General features: G+C 35.1%; 1 protein-coding gene across 13 annotated transcripts in view; it reads left to right on the forward strand.

Annotated features, from left to right (window-relative positions):
* The window catches only part of SPATA6 (spermatogenesis associated 6), a 208876-nt gene that overhangs the window by 54891 nt on the left and 127304 nt on the right, over nt 1–26681 (forward strand). For 9 of the 13 annotated variants that reach the window (XM_055093204.2, XM_055093200.2, XM_008954954.5 and 6 more), the window contains 5 exons: nt 4772–4813; nt 6335–6459; nt 14065–14145; nt 18309–18602; nt 22596–22683. In XM_055093204.2, the coding sequence (XP_054949179.2) occupies nt 4772–4813; nt 6335–6459; nt 14065–14145; nt 18309–18602; nt 22596–22683 (630 nt within the window). Of the gene's footprint in view, nt 1–824; nt 927–4771; nt 4814–6334; nt 6460–14064; nt 14146–18308; nt 18603–22595; nt 22684–26681 lie in introns of those variants that run through there. The other 4 variants (XM_063601222.1, XM_055093193.2, XM_055093176.2 and 1 more) reach the window with 2 other exon arrangements.

Raw genomic sequence — 26681 nt, forward strand, 5'->3', positions numbered from 1 at the left:
GGATGTTGATGTTGTTCAAAATCAAACAAAAAAAACCAAACAACAACAACAAAAAACAAAAATGTTTTTTGTTTTGTTTTGTTTTTTTTGTTTTTGAGACGGAGTCTCGCTCTGTCTGTTGCCCAGGCTGGAGTGCAGTGGTGAGATCTCGGGTCACTGCAACCTCCGTCTCCCAGGTTCAAGCGATTCTCCTGCTTCAGCCTCCCAAGTAGCTGGGTAGCTGGGATTACAGGCATGTGCCACCATGCCTGGCTAATTTTTTTGTATTTGTAGTAGAGACAGGGTTTCACCATATTGGCCAGGCTGGACTCAAACTCCTGACCTTGTGATCTGCCCACCTCAGCCTCCCAAAGTGCTGGGATTACAGGTATGAGCCACCTCATCCGGCCTCCCTGTTTTATAATTTTTAAAATAGTCTTGTGTTTGAATTGAGACTCATAAATTCCATACATTGTGATTTGTTGATGTCTCTCAAATATATATATTTCTCTATTAATTTTCAACTTCTTTAATTATACATGATAATGTAGATACTTTTCTGTGTCGCAGTCTAAGCATCTTTCATTCAGTATTGTTCTAGGTATTTCACATTTAAAAAACAGATTATAAGATTGTTTCTAATTGTTGCTGTTACATAAAAATACATTTGACTTTGGCATATTATCTTTGTTTTAGCAACTTTGCTATATACGTTAATTTAAAAGAAATGTGTCTTTAGATTACTTTGAACATTTTGTGTTTGCATTGTCTTTAAATAATGAACATCATAGTTTCTCTTTTCTTGTTGTTAAATCTTTTAATTTATTTTTATTGCTTTATTACAGTGGCTCAGAACTCCAGTAAAATGTTGAAGTAAATGATAGCCATGAATGAAGTGTATGTCTTACTCTTTATCTCAGAGGGAAAGTTTCAACTTTCACCACTTGGTATGATGTTTGCTATAGGTTTTTGGTAGAAAGCCTGTATCACATTAAAAAAGGTCCCTTCTAGTCTTAGTTTGCTGAGATTTTTTAAAAGCATAAATAGTGGTTAAATTTTATGAAACACCTTTTTTTCTCTTTTATTCTGTTCATTTGGTGAATTATGCTGCATTATTTTTTAATATTAAACCATATTTGTATATTAGTGGATTTGAGTTGATAATATTTTGTTTAGGATTTTTGCATCTCTGTTCCTGAAATAGATTGCCTGTCGTTTTTCTTTGCTTATAAGGTCCTTGTCAGGTTTTAGTATCAAGATTTTGCAGGGCTCATAAATAAGTTGAGAAGTATTCTTTCTTTTACTGTTTCCTAGGAGTATGCACATCACTGGCATTTTGAAAATAAATTCACCAGTGCAGTCATCTGGCTTACGTGTTTTATTTGTTGTAAGGTTTTAAATAAAATATTATTTATTTGTGTGTATTTGTATGTGTGTACATATATACACATACATAAATATACACACACATGCACACATACATATGTGAGTATTCACTTTTTCCTATATGTTATGTAAATGTTTTCTTTTTGTAGGAATTTGATTTTTTCATACATCATTATTTTGAAGCAAATCTCATATATCCTTTTATCTATATATATGGATATTTCACTCTACTCTCTTCTGCTTGAATGGTTTCTGAGACAAGTCAGATGTATTTCTTATCTTTGCTTTTCTATAGGTTCAGTATTTTTTCCCTTTGGCTTCTTTCAGGATTTTTCATTTCTTTTCAAACTTTGTTTTGAGAGAGTCTCGCTCCTTCACCCAGGCTGGAGTGCAGGGGTATGATTTTGGTTCACTGCCACCTCTACCTCCCTGGCTCAAGTGATCTCCTACCTCAGCCTCCTGAGTAGCTGGGACTAGAGGTGCGTGCCACCATGCCCAGCTAATTTTTGTATTTTCTGTAGAGACAGGGTTTCGCCATGTTGCCCAGGCTGGTCTTGAACTCCTGAGCTCAAGCAATCCACGCTCCTCAGCCTTGAAAAGTGCTGGGATTATAGGTGTGAGCCACCGTGCCTGGTGCAAGAGTTTTCTTTTGTCTTTGATTTTCAGAAGTTTGAATATGACATGCCTACGGATATTTTGGGGGGCATTTATTCTCTTTGCTCTTCTCTGACCTTCCCGTATTTTGGTTTGGCATCTGATATTAATTTAAGGAAATTTGTTTTCATTATTGCTTCAGGCACTTCTGTGTTTTTTTTTTTTCTGTTTCTTCTCTTTCTGATATTCTCATCACGTGTATTTATACCTTTTGTTGTCATCTCAGAGTTCTTGAATACTCTGTTCTGGTTTTTTTTTCAGTCTTTTTTTCTGTTTGCTTTTCAGTTTTGGAAATTTTTGTTGTCATATCTTTAAGCTTTAAGATTCTTTCTTCAGCCATGTCCCATCTAATAGTGAGTTCATCAAAGGCATTCTTCATTTCCATTACAGTGTTTTCAATCTATAGTATTTCTTTTTTATTTGTGAAAATTGTCAGAATCAAAATCAAGTTGTCTGTGTTAAAAACAAAAACAAAAAACAAAAACACCAAAAAACCCCTGACGAATATGGGGAAAGGCTATGAAGGGAGGATTCTCACACTTATATGCCTGATAACAAAACTATCATAAAAGACTCTATAAAAATCTAAGCCTTGCACAAAGGCCATCGCAACCTAACCCAAAAACTACTTGCGTGAGCACATCTGCCCAGCAACTTCCTGTCCAACCTTGGACTGTCATCACCCTTGTTATTGATACTTGTAGTCAAGACTAATCATTTCAAAACAATTATGTAATTTTCCTCACATTCCCTTTAAAACCGTTTGTCTTCCTTTGCTTCCCTGAACGCACATATAGTTTACTATGGCACCTTTATTCCCATTTCAGTGCCCTATTCCTGAATAAATATTATTTTCTTTAAAGAACCTCTTGCTGTTTGTTATTCAGGTTGACAGTTTTTTTTTTTTTAGAATTTCTGTCTCTTTCTGCTTATATTATCCAGCTGTTCTTACATGTTGTTTCCTTTTTCCATTAGATCCCATGGCATGTTATAGTTTTTCAAAATTCATGATTTAGTAATTCCAATATTCCTGCCATATCTGACTCTGAGTCTGATGCTTGTTCAGTCTCTTCAAACTGTTTTTTTGCTGTGTAGTATGCCTTATGTAAGTATTTGTACTTAGTATGTACTTATTTGCTGAAAGCTATACTGAGTGAATAGAACTGTGGTAAAGAGCTTTTAGTAATGTAAGGTGTGAGGAGAGGGAGGTGTTCTACAGTCCTATGATCAGGTTGCAGTCTTTTGGTGAGCCTATGCCCCTAAATTGTGACCTTCACCGGTGCTTCTGATTTTCCCCTCTTAGTTTGGACAGGATGGCTGGAGGGAGGTGCAGTGAGTTTTTCCCTTCCCCTGTGTGGAATGCTAGATATGGCTGTAGTTGGGTATTTCCCTTCTCTCACATGGAAGGCTAGAGGGAGCTGGAGTTGGGTTATTTTCTTCCTACAAGTCAAGTTCAGAGCTGGCTGGAGTTAAGTATTTTCTTTCTCTCAGATAGGTTAGGCTCTGATATGAGCCCAGTAGATGAGGCTGTAGAAAAAAGAATTTCTCCTGAGGTCAGGTTTTGTTAAGAATGGAATGCTCTGACGTACTTCAAAATGGTTTCTTTTCTCTTCTCCCTGCTGGTGGAAATATGAGGGGATTTTTCTCCAGTATTTATAGTGAGAACCTAGTAGAACTCCTGGAAGTAAAACTTAACAAAAACTTGAGAGCCCAATGATTGGATTTCTCTGGAGTTTTAATCTCTTACACTTGTCCGCACTGAGCTTCCAGCAATTCATCAGTTCAGGCGACCCACACAAAGTTTCACTAGTCATGGTGGAAGTGCTCTCAAGAAGCAGAGAAAACTCATGACATTACAAGAAAAAGTTGAATTGCTTGATATGTACCATACATAGAGGTCTACAGCTGTGGTTGCATTCCATTTCAAACAGACAATTTATCTTGTAAGCAGACAATATAAACTTATGGTATAAATAAATACAGTACCATAAATGTGTTTTCTCATCCTTAGGATTTTCTTAATAACATTTTCTTTTCTCTAGCTTACTTTATTGTAAGAATACAGTATATAATACATATAGCATAAAATATATGCTAATCAACTATGTTCCTAGTAATGCTTCTGGTCAACAGTAGGCTATCAAGTTAAGATTCTGGGAAGTCAAAAATTATACATGGATTTTTGATGGCACAGGTGTTGGTGCCCCTAACGCTCAAGTTGTTCAAGAGTCAATGTATCTCACTGTACTCACCACTCTGCTTAAGAAATAGACATAATTTATATTTATAAAAGTATACATTAGGCTGGGCATGGTGGCTCACACCTGTAATCCCAGCACTTTGGAAGGCAGAGGTGGGTGGATCACAAGATCAGGAGATCGAGACCATCCTGGCCAACATGGTGAAACCTCGTTTCTACTAAAATGCAAAAAAAAAAAAAAAAAAAAGTATCCGGGCGTGGTGGCGCATACCTGTAGTCCCAGCTACTCGGGAGGCTGAGGCAGGGGAATTGCTCGAATCCAGGAGGCGGAGGTTGCAGTGAGCCAAGATTGCACCACTGCACTCCAGCCTGGCGACAGAGTGGGACCCTGTCTCAAAAAAAAAAAAAGAAGTGTACATTATATACTAATATATAAACATATATGTAGTCTACCTAGTGATTACTTTGGCTTTTAGACACTCCCATGGTAAATTAAGTAATTTTTTTGTTATTAATTTGTTTATTTAAGGAAATTTTTCTTTAAACTTTTAGATGATACAGCAGTGTTCGAGTTGATACAGCTAGTTCCACCAGGTAATATATATTGATGTAATATATACAATATAAGATATCATAAATTGATGTAATATATAATATATTATATATTGATTATACTATATTATTTGATAAGGATATAATATAGTGTATTATATACTGATAAAGTAAATTGACTTGGGAACTCATGTCAGTGACATTTTTTTTACTTCAAAATCTCATCTTTCCAGGCCGGGCATAGTGGCTTATGCCTGCAATCCCAGCACTTTGGGAGGCTGAGGCAGGTGGATCACCTGAGGTCAGGAGTTCGAGACTAGCCTGACCAACATGGTGAAACCCCGTCTCTACTAAAAATAGAAAAATTATCCAGGTGTGGTGGTGGGCATCTGTAATCCCAACTACTCGGGAGGCTGAGACAGAAGAATCACTTGAACCCGGGAGGCAGAGGTTGCAGTGAGCCAAGATCATACCATTGCACTCCAGCCTGGGTGACAGAGCGAGACTCCGTCTCAAAAAAAAATCTCATCTATCCTCCTCTTCCCAAGTTGAGAACAGTGTCAAATTTCTATTGTTGATCTACTATGTGTAAAATGTCAGTAGACCAAAATAATATATACAGAAAGATTGTCATAAATGTCACTTTAATACATTGTTCTAAAATTGAATACTAATAATTGAAAATGGAAACTAACTTATCATTCTAAAATATTTTGTGACAGTCATAAAAATTGACTTTTAAGTTTTTGTGATTTTTCTAAAACTATATATTTTTATTGATAAAGTAGTTAATTATCATTGTTTTTGTGTGTTGCATATTATTAGGGAAGGGAAGAGAATAAAACCTTACTTGTGTAGTAAATGTTACAGTTCCCTGGAGAAGGCAGAGTTAAAATATAGAGGCTAGTTTCATTTCTGATATTGATTTCTGTGATTATAGATGACATCTATATTAATCAAATTTTTATTTTATGTGAAAAATAGAGTGCTGGCTGGGCGCGGTGGCTCATGCTTGTAATCCCAGCACTTTGTGGGGCCAAGGTGGGCAGATCATGAGGTCAGGAGATTGAGACCATCCTGGCCACCATGTTGAAACCCCATCTCTACTAAAAATATATAGCTAGGTGTGGTGGCGCGTGCCTGTAGTCCCAGCTACTCAGGAGGCTGCAGGAGGAGAATCACTTGAACCCAGGGTGGGGTGGAGGTTGCAGTGAGCTGAGATGGCACCATTGCACTCCAGCCTGGGCAAAAAGAGTGAAACTCCATCTCAAAAAAAAAAAAAAAGTCTGTCTCAAAACAAATAAACAAAAACCAATGTGGAGATGGTAACTGACATATAAATGTTGGACCAACTTCATATTTTTGTAGTATGTTTCTGAAAAAGGAAAATGTGTTAATATTTTTAACATATCTTTATTTTAATTTTCCCTTCATAGAAAATAAACATGACCCAAAACAGGTATTTCAATAAGGCATCAGGCAGTAGATATATCATACTTGATGATTTTGTTTCTAAATAGAATATTTTATTATAATTTGAATAATAGGATATCTTTCTTGTAGTGGGTGAAACACTGTCTACGTATGACGAAAATACACGAGATTTCATGTTTCCGGGTCCAAACCAAATGTCTGGACACCATGATTCAAACCGCCAGGTTACCATGAGGAGGATTTCTGGCCTTCGAGTAAGTGCTTGCAATTTTCTGAATCAGTTTTTGATGGAAAATCATTGTCAGAAACCACCGCATAGCGCTCGCCATCTTAAATGTGAAGAACAAATTCAAAGTGTAATTTAGTTTACTTAATTGTTTTGTGGTTTAAATCTTAATTGTTTTAGATTTCAATATGTTACTTAAACATATAAAGATATTTACAGCAATGTAAAAACAGACTAATACAGTAAATTGGTTACTTAAACATATTGAAATCTAAATGAAAATAATTTAATAAAAAGTGCCATTCAAAATTTTTTACATTGTAATTGACATTCTTCAAATCTCTGTCATCCCCTTCTCTCCCCATCCCCATCCCATCTCTGTCTCTCTGTCTCTTTCTTCTCTTTATTTTTCTAAGGGATGATAACAAACATTTGAAAAAATACTCTAACTCATTAGTATTCAGAGAAATCCAAGTTAAAACAACCATATGATTTCATTTATATAGCTATAAGATTGGGAAAATTTAATAAATCTGATAAAAGTGAAAAACTTAGAATCTTTTATATGCTGCTATACCATGCGATATGGTTAGGCTCTGTGTCCCCACCCAAATCTCATCTTGAATTGTAATCCCTGTAATCCTTGTGTGTCAGGGGTGGGACCTGGTGGGAGGTGATTGGATCATGAGGGTGGTTTCCCCCGTGCTGTTCTCATGATAGCAAGTGAGTTCTCACGAAATCTGATGGTTTTATAAGTGTTTGACATTTCCTGCTGCACACACATTTTCTCTCTCGCCTGCTGCCATGTAAGATGATGTGCCTCTTCCCCTTCCACTGTGATTGTAAGTTTCCTGAGGCCTTCCCAGCCATGCAAAACTGTGAGTCAGTTAAACCTCTTTCCTGATACATTACCCAGTCTCAGATATTTCTTGCTAGCAATATGACAATGGATTAATACAGTACATTGGTACCGAGGTAGTGTGGCATTGCTATAAGATACCCGAGAATGTGGAAGTGAATTTGGAACTGGGTAATGGGCAGATGGAGGAACAGTTTGGAGGGCTCAGAAGGCAGGAAGATGTGGGAAAGTTTGGAACTTCCTAGAGACTTGTTGAATGGCTTTGACTATAATGCTGTTAGTGATATAGACAATGAAGTCCAGACGGAGGTTGTTTCAGATGAAGATGAGAAATTTGTTGGGAACTGGAATAAGGGTGACTCTTGCTATGCTTTAGCAAAGAGACTGGCAGCATTTTGCCCCTGTGCTAGAGATCTGTGGAACTTTGAACTTGAGAGAGATGATTTAGGGTATCTGGTGGAAGAAATTTCTAAGCAGCAAAGCATTCAAGAGGTGACTTGGGTGCTGTTAAAGGCATTCAATTTCAAAAGGGAAATGGAATGTAAAAGTTTGGAAAATTTGCAGCCTGACAATGGGATAGAAAAGAAAATTCAATTTTCTGAGTAGAAATTCAAGCCAGCTGTAGAAATTTGCATAAGTCACAAGGAGCTGAATGTTAATCACCAAGACAATGTGGCAGATGTCTCCAGGGCATGTCAGAGACCTTTGTAGCAGCCCTTCCCATCACAGGCCGTGAGGCCTAAGAGGAAAAGGTGGTTTTGTGGGCTAGGCCCAGGGTCCCTGTGCTGTGTGGAGCCTAGGGACTTGGTGCCATGTCTCAGCCACTCCAGCCATGGCTGAAAGGGGCTAACATAGAGCTTGGGTCGTGGCTTCAGAGGGTGCAGGCCTCAAGCCTTGGCAGCTTCCATGTGGTGTTGAGCCTGCAAGTGCACAGAAATCAAGAATTGAGGTTTGGGAACTTCTGCCTAGATTTCAGAAGATGTGTGGAAACGCCTGGATGCCCAGGCAGAAGTTTGCTGCAGGGGCGAGGTGCTCATGGAGAACCTCTGCTAGGGCAGCCTAGAAAGGAAATGTGGGGTCAGAGCCTCCACACAGAGTCCCTACTGGGGCACTGCCTAGTGGAGCTGTGAGAAGAGGGCCACCATTCTCCAGATCCCAGAATGGTAGATCTACTGACAGCTTGCACCATGTGCCTGGAAAAAACTGCAGACACTCAGTGCCAACCAGTGAAGGCAGCCATTAGGGAGGCTGTACCCTGCAAAGCCACAGGGGCGGAGCTGCCCAAGACCATGGGAACGTACCTCTTGTATCAGTGTGACCTGGATGTGAGATATGGAGTCAAAGGAGATCATTTTGGAGCTTTAAGATTTGATTGCCCTGCTGAATTTTGGACTTGCATGGGGCCTGTAGCCCCTTTGTTTTGGTCAATTTCTCCCATTTGGAGTTGTTGTATTTACTCAATGCCTATACCCCCGTTGTATCTAGGAAGTACTAACTTGTTTTTGATTTTACAGGCTCAAAAGTGGAAGGCACTTGCCTTGTCTCAATGAAACTTTGGACTGTGGACTTTTGAGTTAATGCTGAAATGAGTTAAGACTTTGGGGGACTGTTGGGAAGGCATGATTGGTTTTGAAATGTGAAGATAAGAGATTTGGGAGGGTCCAGGGACTGAATGATGTGGTGCGGTTCTGGGTCCCTACCCAGATCTCATCTTGCAGCTCCCATAATTCTCATGTGCTATGGGAGGGGCCTGGTGGGAGATGATTGAATCATGGGGATGGGTCTTTCCCACGCTGTTCTCATGATAGTGAATGGGTCTCATGAGATCTGATGGTTTAAAAAATGGGAATTTCTTTGCACAAGCTCTCTCTTTGTCTGCCACCATCCATGTAAGATGTGACTTGCTCCTCCCTGCATTCCACCGTGTGGAAGTATAAGTCCAATAAACCTCTTTCTTTTGTAAATTGCCCATTCTCAGGTATGTCTTTATCAGTACCATTAAAAATGAACTAATACAATACCTATCTTAAAGATGTATTCTCTCTGGTACACTAAGAGCCTTCTTAAGAATGTTTACCTGTTGGTTCATAATAGTGAAAAATGGAAATAATTGATATGTCTGTTAGTAGGAGTTTAGATAGATTAGTTGTAAAACATGTATATAATGGAAATATATATTCATACACCTAAAATTAAAAGCTGCATCAAGTGAGAGCCTACTCTATCCTTTACGATAACTTCCTTCAAGTTCTGTGGATGATTTGAAAATATTTTATTGCTGAAAGTAAGTCTTCCATGCAGAGAAACTGAGAGAAGCCCATGCCATTTCAAAAGAGGAAAAGCAAAAATTGTCCAGCTTGAAATTATTTGGATAGACCTTTAAAACTAATTTTATAAAATATTGGAGTAGTCCGAATAAGGAGAGTGTTGATATATGAACAAATATAGTGAACTAAGTAATTTCTCCTGTAGATTTATGATATGCCCTATTCCAAGAAAAAGCAGCTTCATCTTTATGAAAGTATAAAAGTTGACTAAGTAGCAAGTCTATAAAACTATACTTTCTTTGGGGATATTTCAGTGTCCATTAGCATGCTTCTGTAGTATGAAAGTCTTCAAAGAGTATTTCAAGATCTGTGTGGAAACATACAGTGAACAAATAATCACATTTTAAAATTATGGTCTCTTTAATGTAATTTAAAATTCTGTATTATACCAATGTGGTAATATAAACTCAAGAGTATGGAACATTAAGAGGGATTTACTTTTCATCATTTAATTTGAGTTACTTTTGCATTTATTTGGAAGATGATGGATTATTAAAACAAAAATATATAAAAATTAGGACTTCTACGAATGGCAGTTTGAAGAGATTGAGAGTTCTTATAAAACTAGACAAAATTTTCACAAACAATGAATTCAGGATACTGGAAACTGACAAGTAAGGTAAGACGAAGAAGTTTTCATGCTTGAAAAACTGCTAAAGCTTTGGGAAAAACTGGCGAGACTATTAACATTCTTGCCTGGGATGCTCTTATATTCTGTTTGGTAAGTGAGAACTAAAGTTTATCTATTCTGGAGCTAGTGCAAAAATCAACAGCTTTGCTACCAGAGGGAACAGAATCAGTTTTGGGCAGTGGCACAAATAGCACAGCTTTGCCAGCTAACTGTGGTGGATTCAGTTGGAGCAGATGAAGAAACCCCACAGCTTTGCTAGGCAGAGCTCTAACTGGGGCAAGGATTACCTGCCAGAAAGTTGACAGGGAGGTCCTGGGAGTAAGGTAACAATAAAGGGCTGAGATAAACTCTCCACCTATTCTTGGCTGACTGTGAAACTGCATATCAAGGGGAGACAGTGAGAGCCCAGCCAAAAGTGAAAGCCAAGGGAGACTGGAGTCCTGGCTGCAATTTTGAATGATTTCCTAATCTATACACAGGTCATCAGTAGAGGGTAGGACTCCTATGGGTTCACTGGATGACCACTTACCTATGCATATGCAGGTGAGACTCCTAGAAAGAATCAAAGAATAGAAATACATAGAGCATATATAAACTGAACACCAAATTGGCAGTTCTAAATCTAGCCATATCTATCATTATATTTAAATACGAATAGGAAAAATGCTTCAATCAGTAGTTTGTTGCCCTGGCAGAAAACAGCGCACTCCTTCTGGGAATTCTTGTGATTCTGCATAATCATCTGTAAGTCCCAGGCTATGCTCCTGAAGCCTTTACTATGGCAAGGATTCAGACAACATTTGGGATTAAATTCTGGCACTTTCATGGATGAACTGAGTAACCTTTGGCAAAGCACCATAGCATGGCAATATCATAGGGTTTTTGGGTAGATTAATGTAAACTTGTAAATGGTTATAGCAGTGTCTGGCAAGTAAACACTCAATAAATGTTAGTGATATGATGATAGCTGTGAATATCATGATGGTGATGATGGAGTAGAGATGATGATAATATCTCCTGTTCTAGATTGTGAACTCCATAAAAACAGAATCTTTGACTTTCTCATCTTTGAATTTAACTCTTAACACAGTACCTTGCCTGGAGTAGGTACTTAATAAATGTCTCTTAATTAAATTGAATGAATGAATTGCATCTTGTTGTAGACTTCATAGATGAACTGACATTTAAAATGGTGTGATGATTAATCTTATGTTTCAATTTGTCTAGATTATGGTGCTGAGTTATTTGATCAAACACAAGTTTAGATGTTATTCTAAAAAGTATTTGATAGTTGTGATTAATACTTACAATCACTTGACTTTAAATAAAGGAGATAACTTTGAGATTACTTTGGCAATTTGAGTGGGCGTGATCTAATAAATTGAAGACCTGAAGAGGAAAATCTGAGGTTTACTGATGAACAAGGGATTCTTTTGTTTTGTTTTGTTTTGTTTTGTTTTGTTTTGTTTTTGAGACAGGGTCTTTCTTTGTCACCCAGGCTGGAGTGCAGTTGTGAGATCATGGCTTACTGCAGCCTTGACCTCCCACGCTCAAACAGGAATGTCTATAATGATTGTCCTGTCCCTGCTGCACATGTGCACCTTGGGCATGTGTGAGGCAGATAACTTTTCTCTTTAGGTCATATGTCTTCTGATTGTGAGAAACTGCGTTTTAGGAGCTGTACATAAGGAACTACACCTCAGCAGCCCTATCTATACCAGGATTTTATTTAGATGCCAACATCCTGGATTTCAAGCTGAAGTCGTACAAGGATGAGATTTTAATTCTTTTCTTTTTTTTGGTAGAGCATGAATGTATTTTGCATGTGAGAGGAGTGTAAGTAATTTGTGGTCAGAGAGCAGACTGGTGGTTTTAAACCTGTGCACAAAATTTTTGCTACTCCTTCATTGAAAAGGTAGCCTAACTACTCTGTCATTGAGTTTGGATTATACTTAGTGAGTCTGATGAATAGAATGTGGTAGGGATGACAGTGTCAGATTCTGAGACTACATCATTGTGGCTTCCTTCTTGCTTTGCTCTTGGATCATCCCCTTTGATTAACTGGAACCACATCATGAGAACACTCAGTAGCCTTTTGGAGAGGTTTATGAGTTGCTGAATGTTCTTGCCAAAAGCTAGAAAGGAACTGAGGCTTCCAGCCAACAGCCCTGGGAATGAACCTTCTTGAGAAGCAGATTCTCAAGCTCCAGTCAAGTTTTCAGTTGACTGCAGCCTAAATGACATCTTGACCACAATTTCACGAGAAATTTCAACACAGAAACACATAGCTCAACCTCTCTCAGATTTCTGACCCATAGAAATTACTTGAGATAATAAATGTGTACTGATGCTTTAAACCGCTAAGTTTCAAGGTAATTTGTTTTGTAGTACTAGGTAATTAACAAGTAGATATAGTGGATATCACGGATATCACTATGAAGATACATTTGCAGAAGAACACACATTGAAAATGTAGCCTAACTACTCTTCTTGAGTGTAGACTGTAGTGATGCTAATGAATAGAATGTGGTAAGATTGACAGTGTTATATTTTCGAGAGTACATCAGTTCAGTCAATTGTTAGGCAACTCCGATTTACCTTTTCTTTAATATGTATGATGTTTTTAAACTTAGCTGGTCACAGACTTGATTTGTTGAGGCCAAATGTAGGTATTGAATCACAATTGCTTTTGCACCAACCTAATACTTTGGTCAATGTCTGATTTTTACTGTATTAGAATGAAACTGCCCTGGGCATAGACTGTATTCTTTAATGTTTTGGTGAATGCGTAATTGTGTGCTTCCAAATATTTTCACAGATACTTTGTGACTGTCCTTTTGAATTTTACCATTTATCTCTATTATTTCAAACAGTGTTCAAGGTGGTGATTGAAATGTTAGAAATATAAGCCACATTCATTTCTAGATACGAATGTAAGATACATTATAGGAAAAAATGTTGGCAGAATTAGTAGAGACTTATCTTTTCTGTTTTCAAGAACTACATGCCGAGGAGCTGGGTTTTTTGTTTTGTTTTTTTTTAAATTTTAATGGACAGGCCAGACCCAGTGGCTCATGCCTGTAATTCCAGTGCTTTGGGAGGCTGAGGCAGGAGGATTGCTTGAGGCCAGGAGTTTGACACCAGCCTGCATGACATAGTGAGATCCTGTATCTACAAAATAATGAAAAAATTAGCTGAATGTGGTGGTGTATCCTGTAGTCCTAGCTACTTGGAAGGCTGAGGGGAAAGGATCACTTAAGTCCAAGAGTTAGAGTCTGCAGTGAGCTGTGATGGCACCACTATACTCCAGAGACCTTGTCTCTAAGAAAAAAAATTAATTGAGTAATACTAATTGTATATATTTATGAGATACAACATGATGTTTGATATATGTATACATTGTGGAATGGCTAAATCAAACTAACATTTGTTTCTTGACTATATAGTTAAATATGTCGTAAGTTGTAAAAGTAAAAAGCTGAAATTTATTAAGTATGTTTATATATTTATGGCTATAATATATCATAATTTAAAAATTTAAAACAATTTGACAGGGAAATACTTAAAAATGAAAAAATAGACTAATTATTTTATAAAAGTAATATAATCACTCATGATGGAATCATCAGCAGAGACATTGTTACTTGCTAACATTTAGCCATACTATGTTGTCTTTATCTTTAATGAAAAGTTCAAACTAACAGTGAAACAGCTGAGCTTTGACAGGTGTTTGTTACTTTAGGTCATATTCTTATCATTAATAATTATCTCTATTTAAATGGAAATGTCTAATAATACCCTCTTTTTTCTTCTCAGGGAAATGCTCCAAGGCTGGAATTTTCTACAACTTCAGTGATTACTGAATGTCTGATAAGTTCAAGGAAATGCCACACTCAGGTTAAAATTATTTGTATAAAGTATTTAATGGTTTAATTTATTTGGTCATATTTGTGGCCTTTTGGCAAGCGTTATTTATTTTGGCTGCAGCTCTTTTCACTTTTTGGGGGGTCAATTTTTAGTTGAAGTAAAACAATATAGGTATTTAGCAGTTTGGTTACATCTTAGTAAATGTGAGAATGAAGAGCTTGGTGTGTATGATAGAGGATGTCATCTTGTGATTATTATTACTACTATTTTTTTACTTCTTGGACTTTTTGATTTTAGTGCACAGAAATCAAGCTGCCATAAAGATGTTAGGATCAAGTAGTCTCACAGAGATCTAGGCTTCTTTAAATGTTATGGAAGTTACAGGATACTGCAAAAAGTTCAAAGGATACCTTTTTAAGCAGATGTTACCAGAGTTATCAGACTGGGATACTGGTGTTTAGTGAGTATGGTTTCTTGACTGTCTCTGATTTCTTGAGGGACTGTTGCTCAGTTTGGTGGCCATACTGGTGCTGCCAGATCAAGAGAATCCTGGACATTCCAGCCTAAGGATCATCTATGTTTTTGAAAACAGCCTTTAGTAAGCGGAGATATCTGGATCTAATACTCCATTTGTCTGACTTCTTGTTTTTCCTTTTTTTAAATATATTTTTGAGACAGGGTCTCACTCTGTTGCCCAGGGTAGAGTGCAGTGGCATGCAGCTTTGACCTCTTGGGCTCAAGCAATCCTTCTGCATCAGTCCCCTTAGTAGTTGAGACTACAGGTACATGCCACCATACGCGGCTAACTTTTGTATTTTTTTGAGATAGAATTTGCCATGTTGCCCAGGCTGATCTCGAACTCTGGAGCTCAAGCAATCTGCCCACCTCAGCCTCCCAAAATTCTGGGATTGCAGGTGTGCACTTATCTGCCTGGCCTAGTCTGACTTATTACTGAGTCACCAGGGTGGCTTACTTCTTTGTCCACAGGTTATCTAATAATGTCCAGATATCATTCGTGTGCAGTTGCATTGTGATAGGGTAACAGTGACCTATCTATGATGAAGAGCCAATAATATGTAAAGCCCAGAGGGCTCGAAAGGGCAGGACTGGGCTTATCGTGGAAGGAGTGGATTGTTCATTTACTGCATTATCAGTATTCAAGTAAATTTGCTGAGGATGATAACTGTGACTTAAGCCAAGAAAGGTAAAATATAGAATTATCGAGGGGAACATTCTTATTTTATTTAGAAAGATATTTAATAATTCAGAGTCAGGCTGTAGTTATTTATCTTTTAGATGCAAGCTGAAACACAGCTTTTAGAGCTCTAAAAACCTGTGCTTGCCAAATGCAGAGCTATGTTATTGATTTGTTTTAGAGATGTGCACTGTGCACATTGTAAATGGTTAGATATGCTTTGCCTGGACTCAGACAGTTTTTTTTTCTTCACGCTGGAGTATGTTCTTCCAATAGATAGATAGAGAAGTCTTTTTTTTCTTTTTAACTTTTTGTCTGAAATATAGCATACACATAGAAAAGTACATACATTCTCAGGGTACAGCTTGGTGAAAGCCATTTCTAAATGTAAAACCATTACCCATTCATAGTTTAATTGTACTTATGAACTAACATTTCGCTCTGTAAACTTTTAACAAGAGTCTTCCATTTTATTTTTATTTTTATTTTTACTTTTTGACTTGGGATCTTTATTGAACAGAGATATGAGAGAAAAGGCATTGGTGTCAGTATTTAAGGAAATACATTTTCTTTAAATATTCTTTCTAGAAACAGACAGATCTGGGTTCGAGTTCCTCATAAGGCTGCTGTAAAGATTAGGGAATATATGCAATATGTCTAGCATGTAACATTATTAAAATGTTTTTACCTATTGCAAAGTGGAATTCATTATTAAATAGTTAAATATCAGTAGTAACTTTATGAATATAAATTTGTTAATCTGCTGTATCACATAGCTTTGGTTGTATTACAGACCTCATTAACTTAGTGACTTAAAACAGCAAGTGTTTCTCACAGTTCTGTGGATCTGCTGGTTGATTTCTTTAGTCTAGAATGGTTGGCTAGGGATGAATGGTTTAGGATGGCTTTACTCACATGTCGAACAGTGGCAGATGTTTTGCCCAGGGAAGGATCTTAAATTTCTAGTGATGAGCTTCATTTCAGCTGGGATGAGATAGTCCCATCATCTATCAGGCTAAGAATTCCAGCTCATTCATGTGATGGCAGGAAGGTTTTAGGAATAAGAGAGGATAAGCACTTTTGAAGTGTCTCTCCTTGTGCTTCATGTGCTATTTTCCTGTTGTCCAAAGCAAGTCACATGGTCAGTCCATTTTATAAGTGGTATAACACAGTCACTTTTTAAAAGTTTTACTAGGCATGAACAGGATCCATTAAGGAATAAGTAGGGTTAGACAGCATGCATTTGTAGTAGATAGTGTGTAATTTATAACTTTCTCTAGTAGTATGCAGTATTAAAAGCTTTAATAAAGATGAGGTTAATTAAGGTTTGATATAATCAGAGGTAGATATATAAGAAAGAACTTTACAGCATTGCTGAAATGGATGATTATGAGTTTAGTTGGGTCTGGAGGTAAGAGATATTAAAAATGTGTAAAGAACTTGGGGGAAGAGTTCTAGGGACTGAGGAGATGAGAAGGGCAAGTAACAGATTCAGTGAGTCAAGAAGTAGGTTGAGGAAAAGAGGTTTTGGTCAGCAAGGGATTTTCAGAATTGGGATGCAAGGGATCTGCATATTTATGAAATCCAAGATGGAGTAGAATTAGATAATTAAAACTGAAAGACAGAAACTCATGATTCCAAGGTCTTAGAAAGATTCATTGCTTGAATGTTTTAGTAAACTCAAAGATCATTTCTAGTGCTGACATTCTTTGCTTCTGTAAGTCTGTGATGTCACAGAGATGGGTGAAATGGATATGGTAGAAAAATTCTGAATTACTTTTTGAAATCATTGAACAAGGTGGAGAAGGTCCAGAAGCATACCACGAACTACAGAAGAAGGAAAGATGGAGTAATCTGATGCAACTGGTCTGTATGAAATGCATAGACCATTGCCCTAGCTGAAACTTACTTTTCCAATTAGGAAAATTAATTTTCTTTCCTGTGTATCCACTTAAAAAATTTGACTCTTCTTCATCCTATTCACATTTGTATTTTATTCACTTAGTTACCCTTAGCAAGTCAAGAGAGGTGTTGAGGAAATAGAGCTGGAGGTAGGATTGGTGGCTTTTAAAAGTGATTAAAGTTAGGAAGACATTTAAAAATTTTCCGCAGTCCATTTTCTTGAATTGAAAAGCTTCTTATAACTCTGGATAAAGTAGGAAGAAATATTATATTACTTGCTTGTAATCCAACTATTAAGGCCTTTATAAGGCAGAGATTATTTGAATAAGATGTTATTCTAATAATAAAAAAGTTAGAATTATTAAATTTTAGCCTCAAAACTTTTAGACTGCTAACCAGTTTTATTAGATAAAATGTTACTAAGTTTATAATGCTTTTTATATTCCTAATTTTATAAAAATATGGGACCAGAATTAAGATGGTATGTTTATCTGTCATTGTGAAGTTACAGCTCGGAAGGGAGCTTAAAAGTGTGTATTACAATCCAAATAACACATTTCATTAAAATATGTATAGAGTTCTTTATATTTTTGTGTTATACATATATATATATAATTATAGCAGAAGGGATGAAACTTATTTTTATAGTTTTATCTTTAAAGATTTTGTAATCAACTAATTTGGCATGTATTTTTAACATTACTAAACATAGTTCTCTTATATAGCCAGTTACATGAATATTTAAATATATATGTAACCAATGTTTGCACTTTTTTAGTATACTGAAAAATAATTTTTTTGACTTTGTTTCTTTAATTTTTCAAGTGATTAAGTATCGGGCTTTAATTTTTATAAAGTCCTTGTTAGTTGGACTTAAGGAAGTTTGAGACAATGTACTTTAATAACTACTGCAGAAAGAGTTATCTAGGAGAATGTGGATTACACTTATCCCAGGATCAGCACAGATAGGAAGGACTGATCTAGTTGGCTTTGATAGATTTTGCGTCTTATTTAAATTACTTTTTAATTTTTTCCCCACCAACAGGAATTTTAAAAATCCCCTTTGACCAAGTTAATTTTTATTTTTTATGTTTAGGATAAATTTATTTACCATTTGGCTCCAGTTGAAAAATCACATGGCAGACTGCAAAACAGAACATCAAGATCACAAAAGAAAAAATCCAAGTCACCTGAGAGAAGTAAATACTGTATAAATGCAAAAAACTACGAACAGCCTACAATTTCTTCAAAATCACACTCTCCATCTCCCTACACAAAAAGACGCATGTGTGAGCTATCTGAAGACACCAGGCGGCGGCTGGCCCATTTAAATCTGGGACCCTATGAGTTCAAAAAAGAAACAGATAAACCTCCATTTGTGATTAGACATGTATGTGTTCTCTTAAGCATTTCTATTTGAAACTGATCAGCTTTTTTCCCAAAAAAACTGTTATTCTGAAATATCTTTCAACTTCTAGCTTATATTAATAATACTTTTCTCTTCTGACTGCTACCCTAGCAGTCTAAGATGGGAAATTAATTTAGAATGAAAGAACTTGCTTTTTTTCAGTCTTCAGACCTGACAGAGATCAAGCTGTGTTATGAATGCCATGTTAAATCCTCTCAGTACCGGTTTCCTTTCTTATACAATAGATAGCATAATAACACTACCAATTGAACTTGGTTGTAATTGACATTAGTACTAAAATGGCAGAGTAGGGCTTTAAAAGAGAACCAAATATTCTTTATGAAAAGGAAGACCCTCCTTTTTTAAATTATAAAAATTAAAATGGAAAGTAAGTTTCCTTTTAAATTACATCCCTTGGGTAAACTTTGTATGATGGATCTTCAAAGCAAATTATTGTTTGATGGTTATGGGAAGGCCTTTGAAAGTGAAAAAAGTTCATTTAAGGGTAACCTAGTTCTAGTCTCTGTACTGAACTGTGCTTTTGATATAGTTGAAATTTAGAGTCTTGTGTTTATATGATTATCAAGTAGACTTTGGCTAAATTTAAGGGTTTATAATCAGAATGTTTAGGAAAGGACTCCCTCAGAATCTTCATAGTTTCCTGAATTTCTATGAAGTATTTTTACCTTAAAAGCAATTCTTTACTGAAAGCTTTCAGACTAATAAAAATATGGATTAATGTTATATATACATATATAATAATACTAAACCTCAAGATTTAAGTGCTGATAGAAGCAAAATAACTTTTTGGGATATCTATAAAAATATTTCTGACTAATGTCTTTAATTCATTTTTTCTAAATTCTAAAATGAATTCATCCAACATGTAAATATGCCCCTTCAGTGGTCTAATAACTTTTTGAACATACACAATCTGAAAGTTCAGATTTTCTTTATGATACCTTTTTAAAACAATTTAAATATTGTCTTAAGCAACATTTCATTCCACCTGTATTTTGACTATGAGTCTTTTTTTTAACTCTTAAGTAACAGATTGTTTTATCATAAAAGAAAATTTATAGTATAATGGATACTTTTAAGTGGCAACATTTTATTGAAGTTATTGCGACTACTTTTCTCATTTCTACAGAATTTGATTTTAACTTTTGGTCACTTTTTTGTTGTTGTTTGACCAATATTCAGATAATATTTTAGTTGCATATTTGGTGACAGTTTTAGAATGCCTTTAATTTTAAGTCTTCCCACATTTACAAATTAAATTGAAAAGAAAGGATATACTATATTTTCATCTGAAGGAATAGTAACATTTTAATTAAAATGCTATGTACAAAAATAAACTGAAATATTTTAGGGGTAAGCCACATTAAAATTCTTTGGAAAAATAACTGCTTTTCTTTAAATGTTTGTTTTATTATTACTTTTTATGTCAGTGTTTAGAATGGAATAATTCTAATATTGCTTGATACAAACTTTGAAGTTTGTATTTAAATGGTTTCCCTCTCTAGCTTTTCAATAAGCAGAAATGCCTACTCCTAAGTCTATACTTAGATTGCTTACATTATTAAATAGGAAAGTGGATTTTCCGATTGTGTTTGTAAACATAGAGATTTTTTTTCCTCCATAGCCATTCATGGTTTTAGAAGCACTTAGCAAATTGGTAACCAAACACAATTTTAACTTAATACATGCATATGCAAAATGTAACACTTTTAGGAGAGACATTGTAGTCAATGTACATGGTATGAAAAGTGATCTTAAAGAATAAGGAAACAGTTTTAAGAAATCAATTAGCGTGCTTCCAAGATTCTTTCATCTTAAAGAATAAGGAAACAGTTTTAAGAAATCAATTAACATGCTTCCAAAAAAACTGGTGCAATTATCCTAGACAAGTAAAACAGCCTTTTTATTTTCCATTTATGCAGAATAAGATCTTTTCTTTTTCTATTGTGGTAAAATATACGTAAGTTTACCATTTCGAATTTAAAGTGTACAATTCAGTTGTTTTAAGGATGTTCACAGTGTTATGCAGCTATCTGGTTCCAGAATTTCTTCGTCTCCTAAATGGAAACTCTGTACTTATTAAGTATTCACTCTGCATTCCTTCCTTCCCATAGTCTTGGCAATCACTAATCTGCTTTCTGTCTCTATGAATTTGCCTATTCTACCATTTCATATAAATATAATTATACAACATTTGGCCTTTTGTGTCTGGCTTTTTTCACTTAGCACAGTGTTTTTGAGGTTCATCCATGTTGCATATATCAGTACTTGATTCCTTTTTATGGCTTAATTATATCCTGTTGTAAGACTATATACCACATTTTACCCATTGTGTGGGCTGTCTTTTAAAAAAATTTGTTTTTTTAAATTGTGGTTATATATATTATAAAATTTACCATTTTAACCATCTTTAAATGTGTAGTTTAGAAACATTAAATATATTCATGTTGTTATACAACCATACCACCATCTATCTCTAGAACTTTTTTCATCTTGCTAAACTGAAACTCTGTGCCCATTAAGCAATAACTTTCCATTCCTGTCTCCCCCAACCCCTGACAACCACTACCATTCTACTATTTCTATGAATTTGACTACTCTTGGTACCTCATATTAAGTGTGATTATACATCATGTGTCCTATTTCGATTGGCTTGTTTAACTTAGTATAATATTCATAAAGGTTCATCTATGTTATAGCATATGTGAGAATTTCTTTCCCTTTTACCGTTGAATAATATTCTCTTATATGTATATACTACATTTGTTTGTTCATTCTTCTCTTGATAGACACTTGGGTTGCTTCCATCTTTTGGATATTATGAGTAATGTTGCTGTGTCACAGTGTGTACAGTGTGAATAACGCTGCTGTAAACATAGGTGTACAAATATATTTTTCAGGCCCTGCTTTCAACTCTTTTGGGTATATACCTAGATGAAAAATTGCTGAGTCATATGGTAATTCTGTTTTAAATTGTTTGAGACCCTGACATAGTGTTTTTTATAGCAGGTGTACCATTTTGCACTGCACACCAATAAATTCCAAGTGTTCAAAGTTATTCACATCTTCTCCCACACTTTATTTTCATAATAGCCATCCTAATGGGTACGTCACTATGATTTTGTGGTATCTCAAAATTACAGTGAAGTAGTATCTCACTATGATTTTGATTTCTGTCTCCTTAATGATTAGGGTTGTTGAATTTTTTCTTTGCATGTTCTTATTGGCCATTTGTATAACTTCTTTGGATAAATGTCTATTCAAGTTCATTTTAAAATCTATTTCATTTTGTTATTGAGTTGTAGGGGTTCTTTATTCTGGATAATAACCCCTTATCAGATAAATGATTTGTAAATATTGTGGCTGATTCAATGGGTTGCCTTTTCATTCTGTTGATATTATTTTTTGATGCATGAAAATTTTAAATTTTGATGAATAGGAATTTTTTTTATACATTTGTATCATTCTTTTTACTTTTTATTAGGAAATGTGGTTAACTATTATTATATTAAGCTATAGATCACTGAGCATGCTGGGCTCTGAAAGCAGCCAAATAAAGACTGTTTGAATTCAAAATGTGCATGCTAAGGAGCTAAGAAGCAAATGGCTAGACTTTTAAAAATATGGCAAAGTATATTGCTCTTTTTTTAACCTTGTGATGGAAAGCAAACTAGGCACTGGAGTAATAAACATTTCAATTCCAAGTCTGTTCATTTTAAAGTAGGCACATATATATAGAATTAAAAATTTTTGAAGTTAAATTTCAATTTTATTTTGCAACGAACAACAAAATACTTGAATAAACTCTTTGGAACATGTCTGACTCTCATGGGCACCATCATGTTTCCCTGATTATATATGCTGTCTGTACTCTAGTAGTTTTTCTGGTACCATGAGATTGAAAGTCTAGGAATGTTTAAACTCTCTTTTACATAAAAATCCTGCTTCCTCTAGGTTGATCCCCCAAGTCCCAGGGCTGATACTTTATTGGGATCTTCTGGAAGAGACTGTGAAAGAGATGGATGGTCAAGGGTGCACAATGGTAAGCTAGAAGTTGTCTTTATTCATTGCCGTAGTTGCCTGAGCTACAATCAAGCCTTTAATTTGGCATCAATTAACAAAAACAGAATCTTTGTTACATTATTGGATAATATTGTATAATGTAGCTTTTTACAACTTGTATGTTGTAAAGAGTAAAAAGTAACTATATACTCTCTAAGATACTAGGATTTCTGTGCTACTATAAATCATTTCCCACCTTGAGACTTAGAATATATATATTAACATGTTAAAAAATGTGATATATTCTACTAAAAAATGACTTGATTAATTTACTTTTACTCAACATTTTATAAACTTGACTGTGGAACCCTTTTCTCACCAAGTAATTTTAATTACGTTGTTAGGAATGGTTTTTCATCTTTAGCCCTAGTAGTGCTATGGTTAGGTAAGTTGCTTCTTAAGTTCAATATGAAGATAATTTTTATGAAGGTTAAATAGTATTTTATAATTAAGGGTATTGAGTGTTAATATCTGTAGACATTGGCTAGTGAGTTCAACAAGTATTCCCTAGCAGCCTTTAAAGTTAATTTACTACATACTGAGAAAGTCATAGAGGAAGAAAAATGAGATTGAGTGAAAAAAAATAAAATCATTAATAGAATCATTACATTGAGTGAGCTTCATCTCTATTTCTAACCTGTTGTGTGTAATCTCTTATTTTTTAATGATGAAATTAAACATTCTTTTCTGAAAACATGCAGAGTTTTTGCTTGCTTTTGTTTTTTAGCACGAGCAGGGAGATAGATGTGATAATCAACAGGTCTTTTATATCCACAATAGCAGATTATGTGAAATTAGAAACAGATGTTACATACTGTTTTCCCTCTTGGAAGAAGTTTATGGACATGGAAAATGAGCTTTAGGAACAAGCCACTGTAAAGTAACTTCAATATAGATGTTTCTTTGGAAGATTTTTTGGCAACACTTAAGCATCTGGTTTTTCTTGACAATTACATATTTGCCAGCAGAACTGTTGTGGTTTCTAATAACTTTTAATCAAAGCAGTCAGTTGTCTATGTAGAGGTATAATCAGAGAGATCAATAATGAGTTGTTTTCTTTTAACTTTTTATTTTGATTTTGGCATAATTTCAGACTTATGGAAAAGTAATAGTAGTACAAAGAATTGCCATATAGCTTTCACTCAGAATCCATAAACAATAATATTTGCTTTTTCTTTCTCTTTTTCTCTTTCCTCTGTCTGTATATGAGTCTGTGTATAGAATTTTTTGACAGGGATATTATTATGGACTGAATTTGTATGCCCTAAAACTTCATATGTTGAAGCCCTAGCCCCTAATATGGTGGTTTGGAGATGGAGGCTTTGGGAGTGATTAGGTTTAGATGAGGTCCTGAGAACAGGGCCTTCATGATGACATTATTGTCCTTACAAGCAAATATACCAGAGAGCTTGGGCTCTCCTTCTCTCGCTGCCATTTGAGGACCCAACTAGAAGGCAGCCATCTACAAGAGAGGAAGAGAGAACTTACCAGAACCTGACCATGCTGGCACCCTGATTTCTAATTTTCAGTCTTCAGAACTGTGAGAAATAAAATTCTGTTCTTTAAGCTACCCAGTCCATGATATTTTGTTATGGCAGCCTGAGCAGACTAATTCAGACAATATTTTATGTGATTAACGCCAGTTAATTAACAATATAGCAGATTAACAATGATATAATAATATTAACTAATCTATAAAGCTAAATCAGATTTTGCCAGTTGTCCTAATAATATCTTTATAGCAAAAGAAATACCATCATACATAGCATTCAGCTGCCATGCCTCTTTTGTTTTCTTTAATATGGATTAGTTCCTTAGTCTTTCATTGTGCTTAATGAAATTGATAATTTTGAAGTGCATAAGCCAGCTATTTTGTAGAATGTTCCTCAGTTTGGGTTTGTTTGATTTTTCCTCATGATTAGATTCGGATTATTTATTTTCCTCCAGAATACAACAGAAGTGATATGTTACTCTCAGTGCATCACACCAGGAGGTTTGTGGTATTTCTCCACTACTGGGGATGTTAATTTTACTCATTTGATTAAGATGGATGTGCTGGTTTTCTCCATCAAAAAGGTGCTATTTCTGTCTTTTGTAATTGTGCAGAGAAATACTTTGAAACTATGTAATATCCTATTAAACCTCAACTTTGACTCCTTTCGCATATATTGATGACTGTTGCCTGAAACAATTTCTTACTGTGATTTTTGCCAAATAGTGATTTTTAAAAATTCTATTCCTCTTTGTACATTTAATAACTGGATTTCTAGAGCTTTTCCTTCTTGTTTTTCTGATCTTAATGTCCCCCCTCAACTTTTTTTTTTTTACTATATTTTTTCCCCTGGCTGACAACTGAGCAGTACTTACCAACTTCTGGGTTCTCATCAACCATTTAAATACATATGGGAATTTCTTATGGTAGGATCTCTTACACATAGTGAATTTTCACTTTTGATTTTACTTTAATAGAAATTCTTCTTGAACATTTTCTTGCCAAATTATCTTGCCTAATATTTATTAAGTTTTTATAGGATGCCATTTTCACCAACATTTACTGCTTTAGTCCTCAAAATAATCAAGTGAAGATGGATTTAATTATATTTGAGAAAAATGGCAGCGGTTTAGAGAAGTTATGTGGCTTGATAGTTACAAATCTAGAATCCAGGTCTTCTAGCTTCTAGCTCCTTCTTTTCTACCAGTCTCATACTACTTTCTCTACTTTCATTAAGGTATATTTTTTAAAATAAAATTTTCAAGCACATTGTAGCTGTTACTGCCATGTTATATAATTCTAATTGTAATTTGTGCAGTCCTTTTGAAGAAACTCAATATCTCTTGTAATATGAGACTTTTTGTAAGCTTTATCTAGTTATTTGCATATTTGAAGAGGAAATAAAGTACATCCATCCTGGCCTCTTTTTACATTTTGCTTAGTAATTTAGGAAATATGTTAGACTCTGTCTCTCCTCTTAGAGGAAACTTCTTTCTTCTCTTCATTTGAAGATTCTTTTATGAGTCTCATTTCTATATAAGATCGTAATATTTTATGAACTTCCATTAATCCCTTATCAGATGATTAACTGTCACAAAGTAAAATAGAAATAACATTTCAAATCCTAATATGTCATATCTTGAGTAGACAACAGTAACTGGTAATGTTTTAATATTTTCTGAATAAAATAGCATGTAGTCATCATATACAGCCTCATTAGTAAATTTCTCATTAATTTGTTTGCTTTTAAACATGTCCCTCTTGTTTGAATTTCTTATGGATGAAGAAACCTGAGGTTTAAAGAAGGATAGTAAGTTGCGCCAAGTCATACACACAAGATTTGACCTATTTTTTTTTTCTTCCTACGTTTCTAAATGATTATGTCCATCTCAAGTTTCTTTGCCTTTAGGAAGTTTTTCCTGTTTGCCTTACCTTGAGAGATTACTCTCTGGTATAACTTTTTTATATTATAATTGTTATACCATTCTGACTTAGTTTGTTGTTTATACTGCTGTTGTTCAACTTTGGTTATAAGTTAACCAAAATAGATTATAAGTACTTCACAGCCATGGGCCATGACTTTCATCTCCTTGATTTCTTACATTTGAAATATAGTTTGTGACTAATTGGTGGTGAGGGTGATTAAATATGAACATTGGGAAACCTCAGATCAAAGTAATAGATTAATTTGTAGGAATAAAATTATAAACCTGTGCAAATCAGGGTAAGTTTATAAATGGTCTGTGGAATGCAGAAGCCATACGAGTGCTTTAACATACAGAAACTTTTAATATAATGCTAGCTTCCAGGAAATACATACTATTTCCAGAAATTATTACCTTAATTTTCAAAGTTAGCATATCCTTGTCCTTTTTTTTTTTTTGAGACAGGATCTTGCTTTGTTATCCAGGCTGGTGGGCGTGGTGTAACATGGCTCACTGCAACCTCGACTTCCCTGGTTCAAATGATCTTCCCACCTCAGCTGC

This window comes from Pan paniscus, chromosome 1 (assembly GCF_029289425.2).
Source record: "Pan paniscus chromosome 1, NHGRI_mPanPan1-v2.0_pri, whole genome shotgun sequence".
NCBI classification, from domain to species: domain Eukaryota; kingdom Metazoa; phylum Chordata; class Mammalia; order Primates; family Hominidae; genus Pan; species Pan paniscus.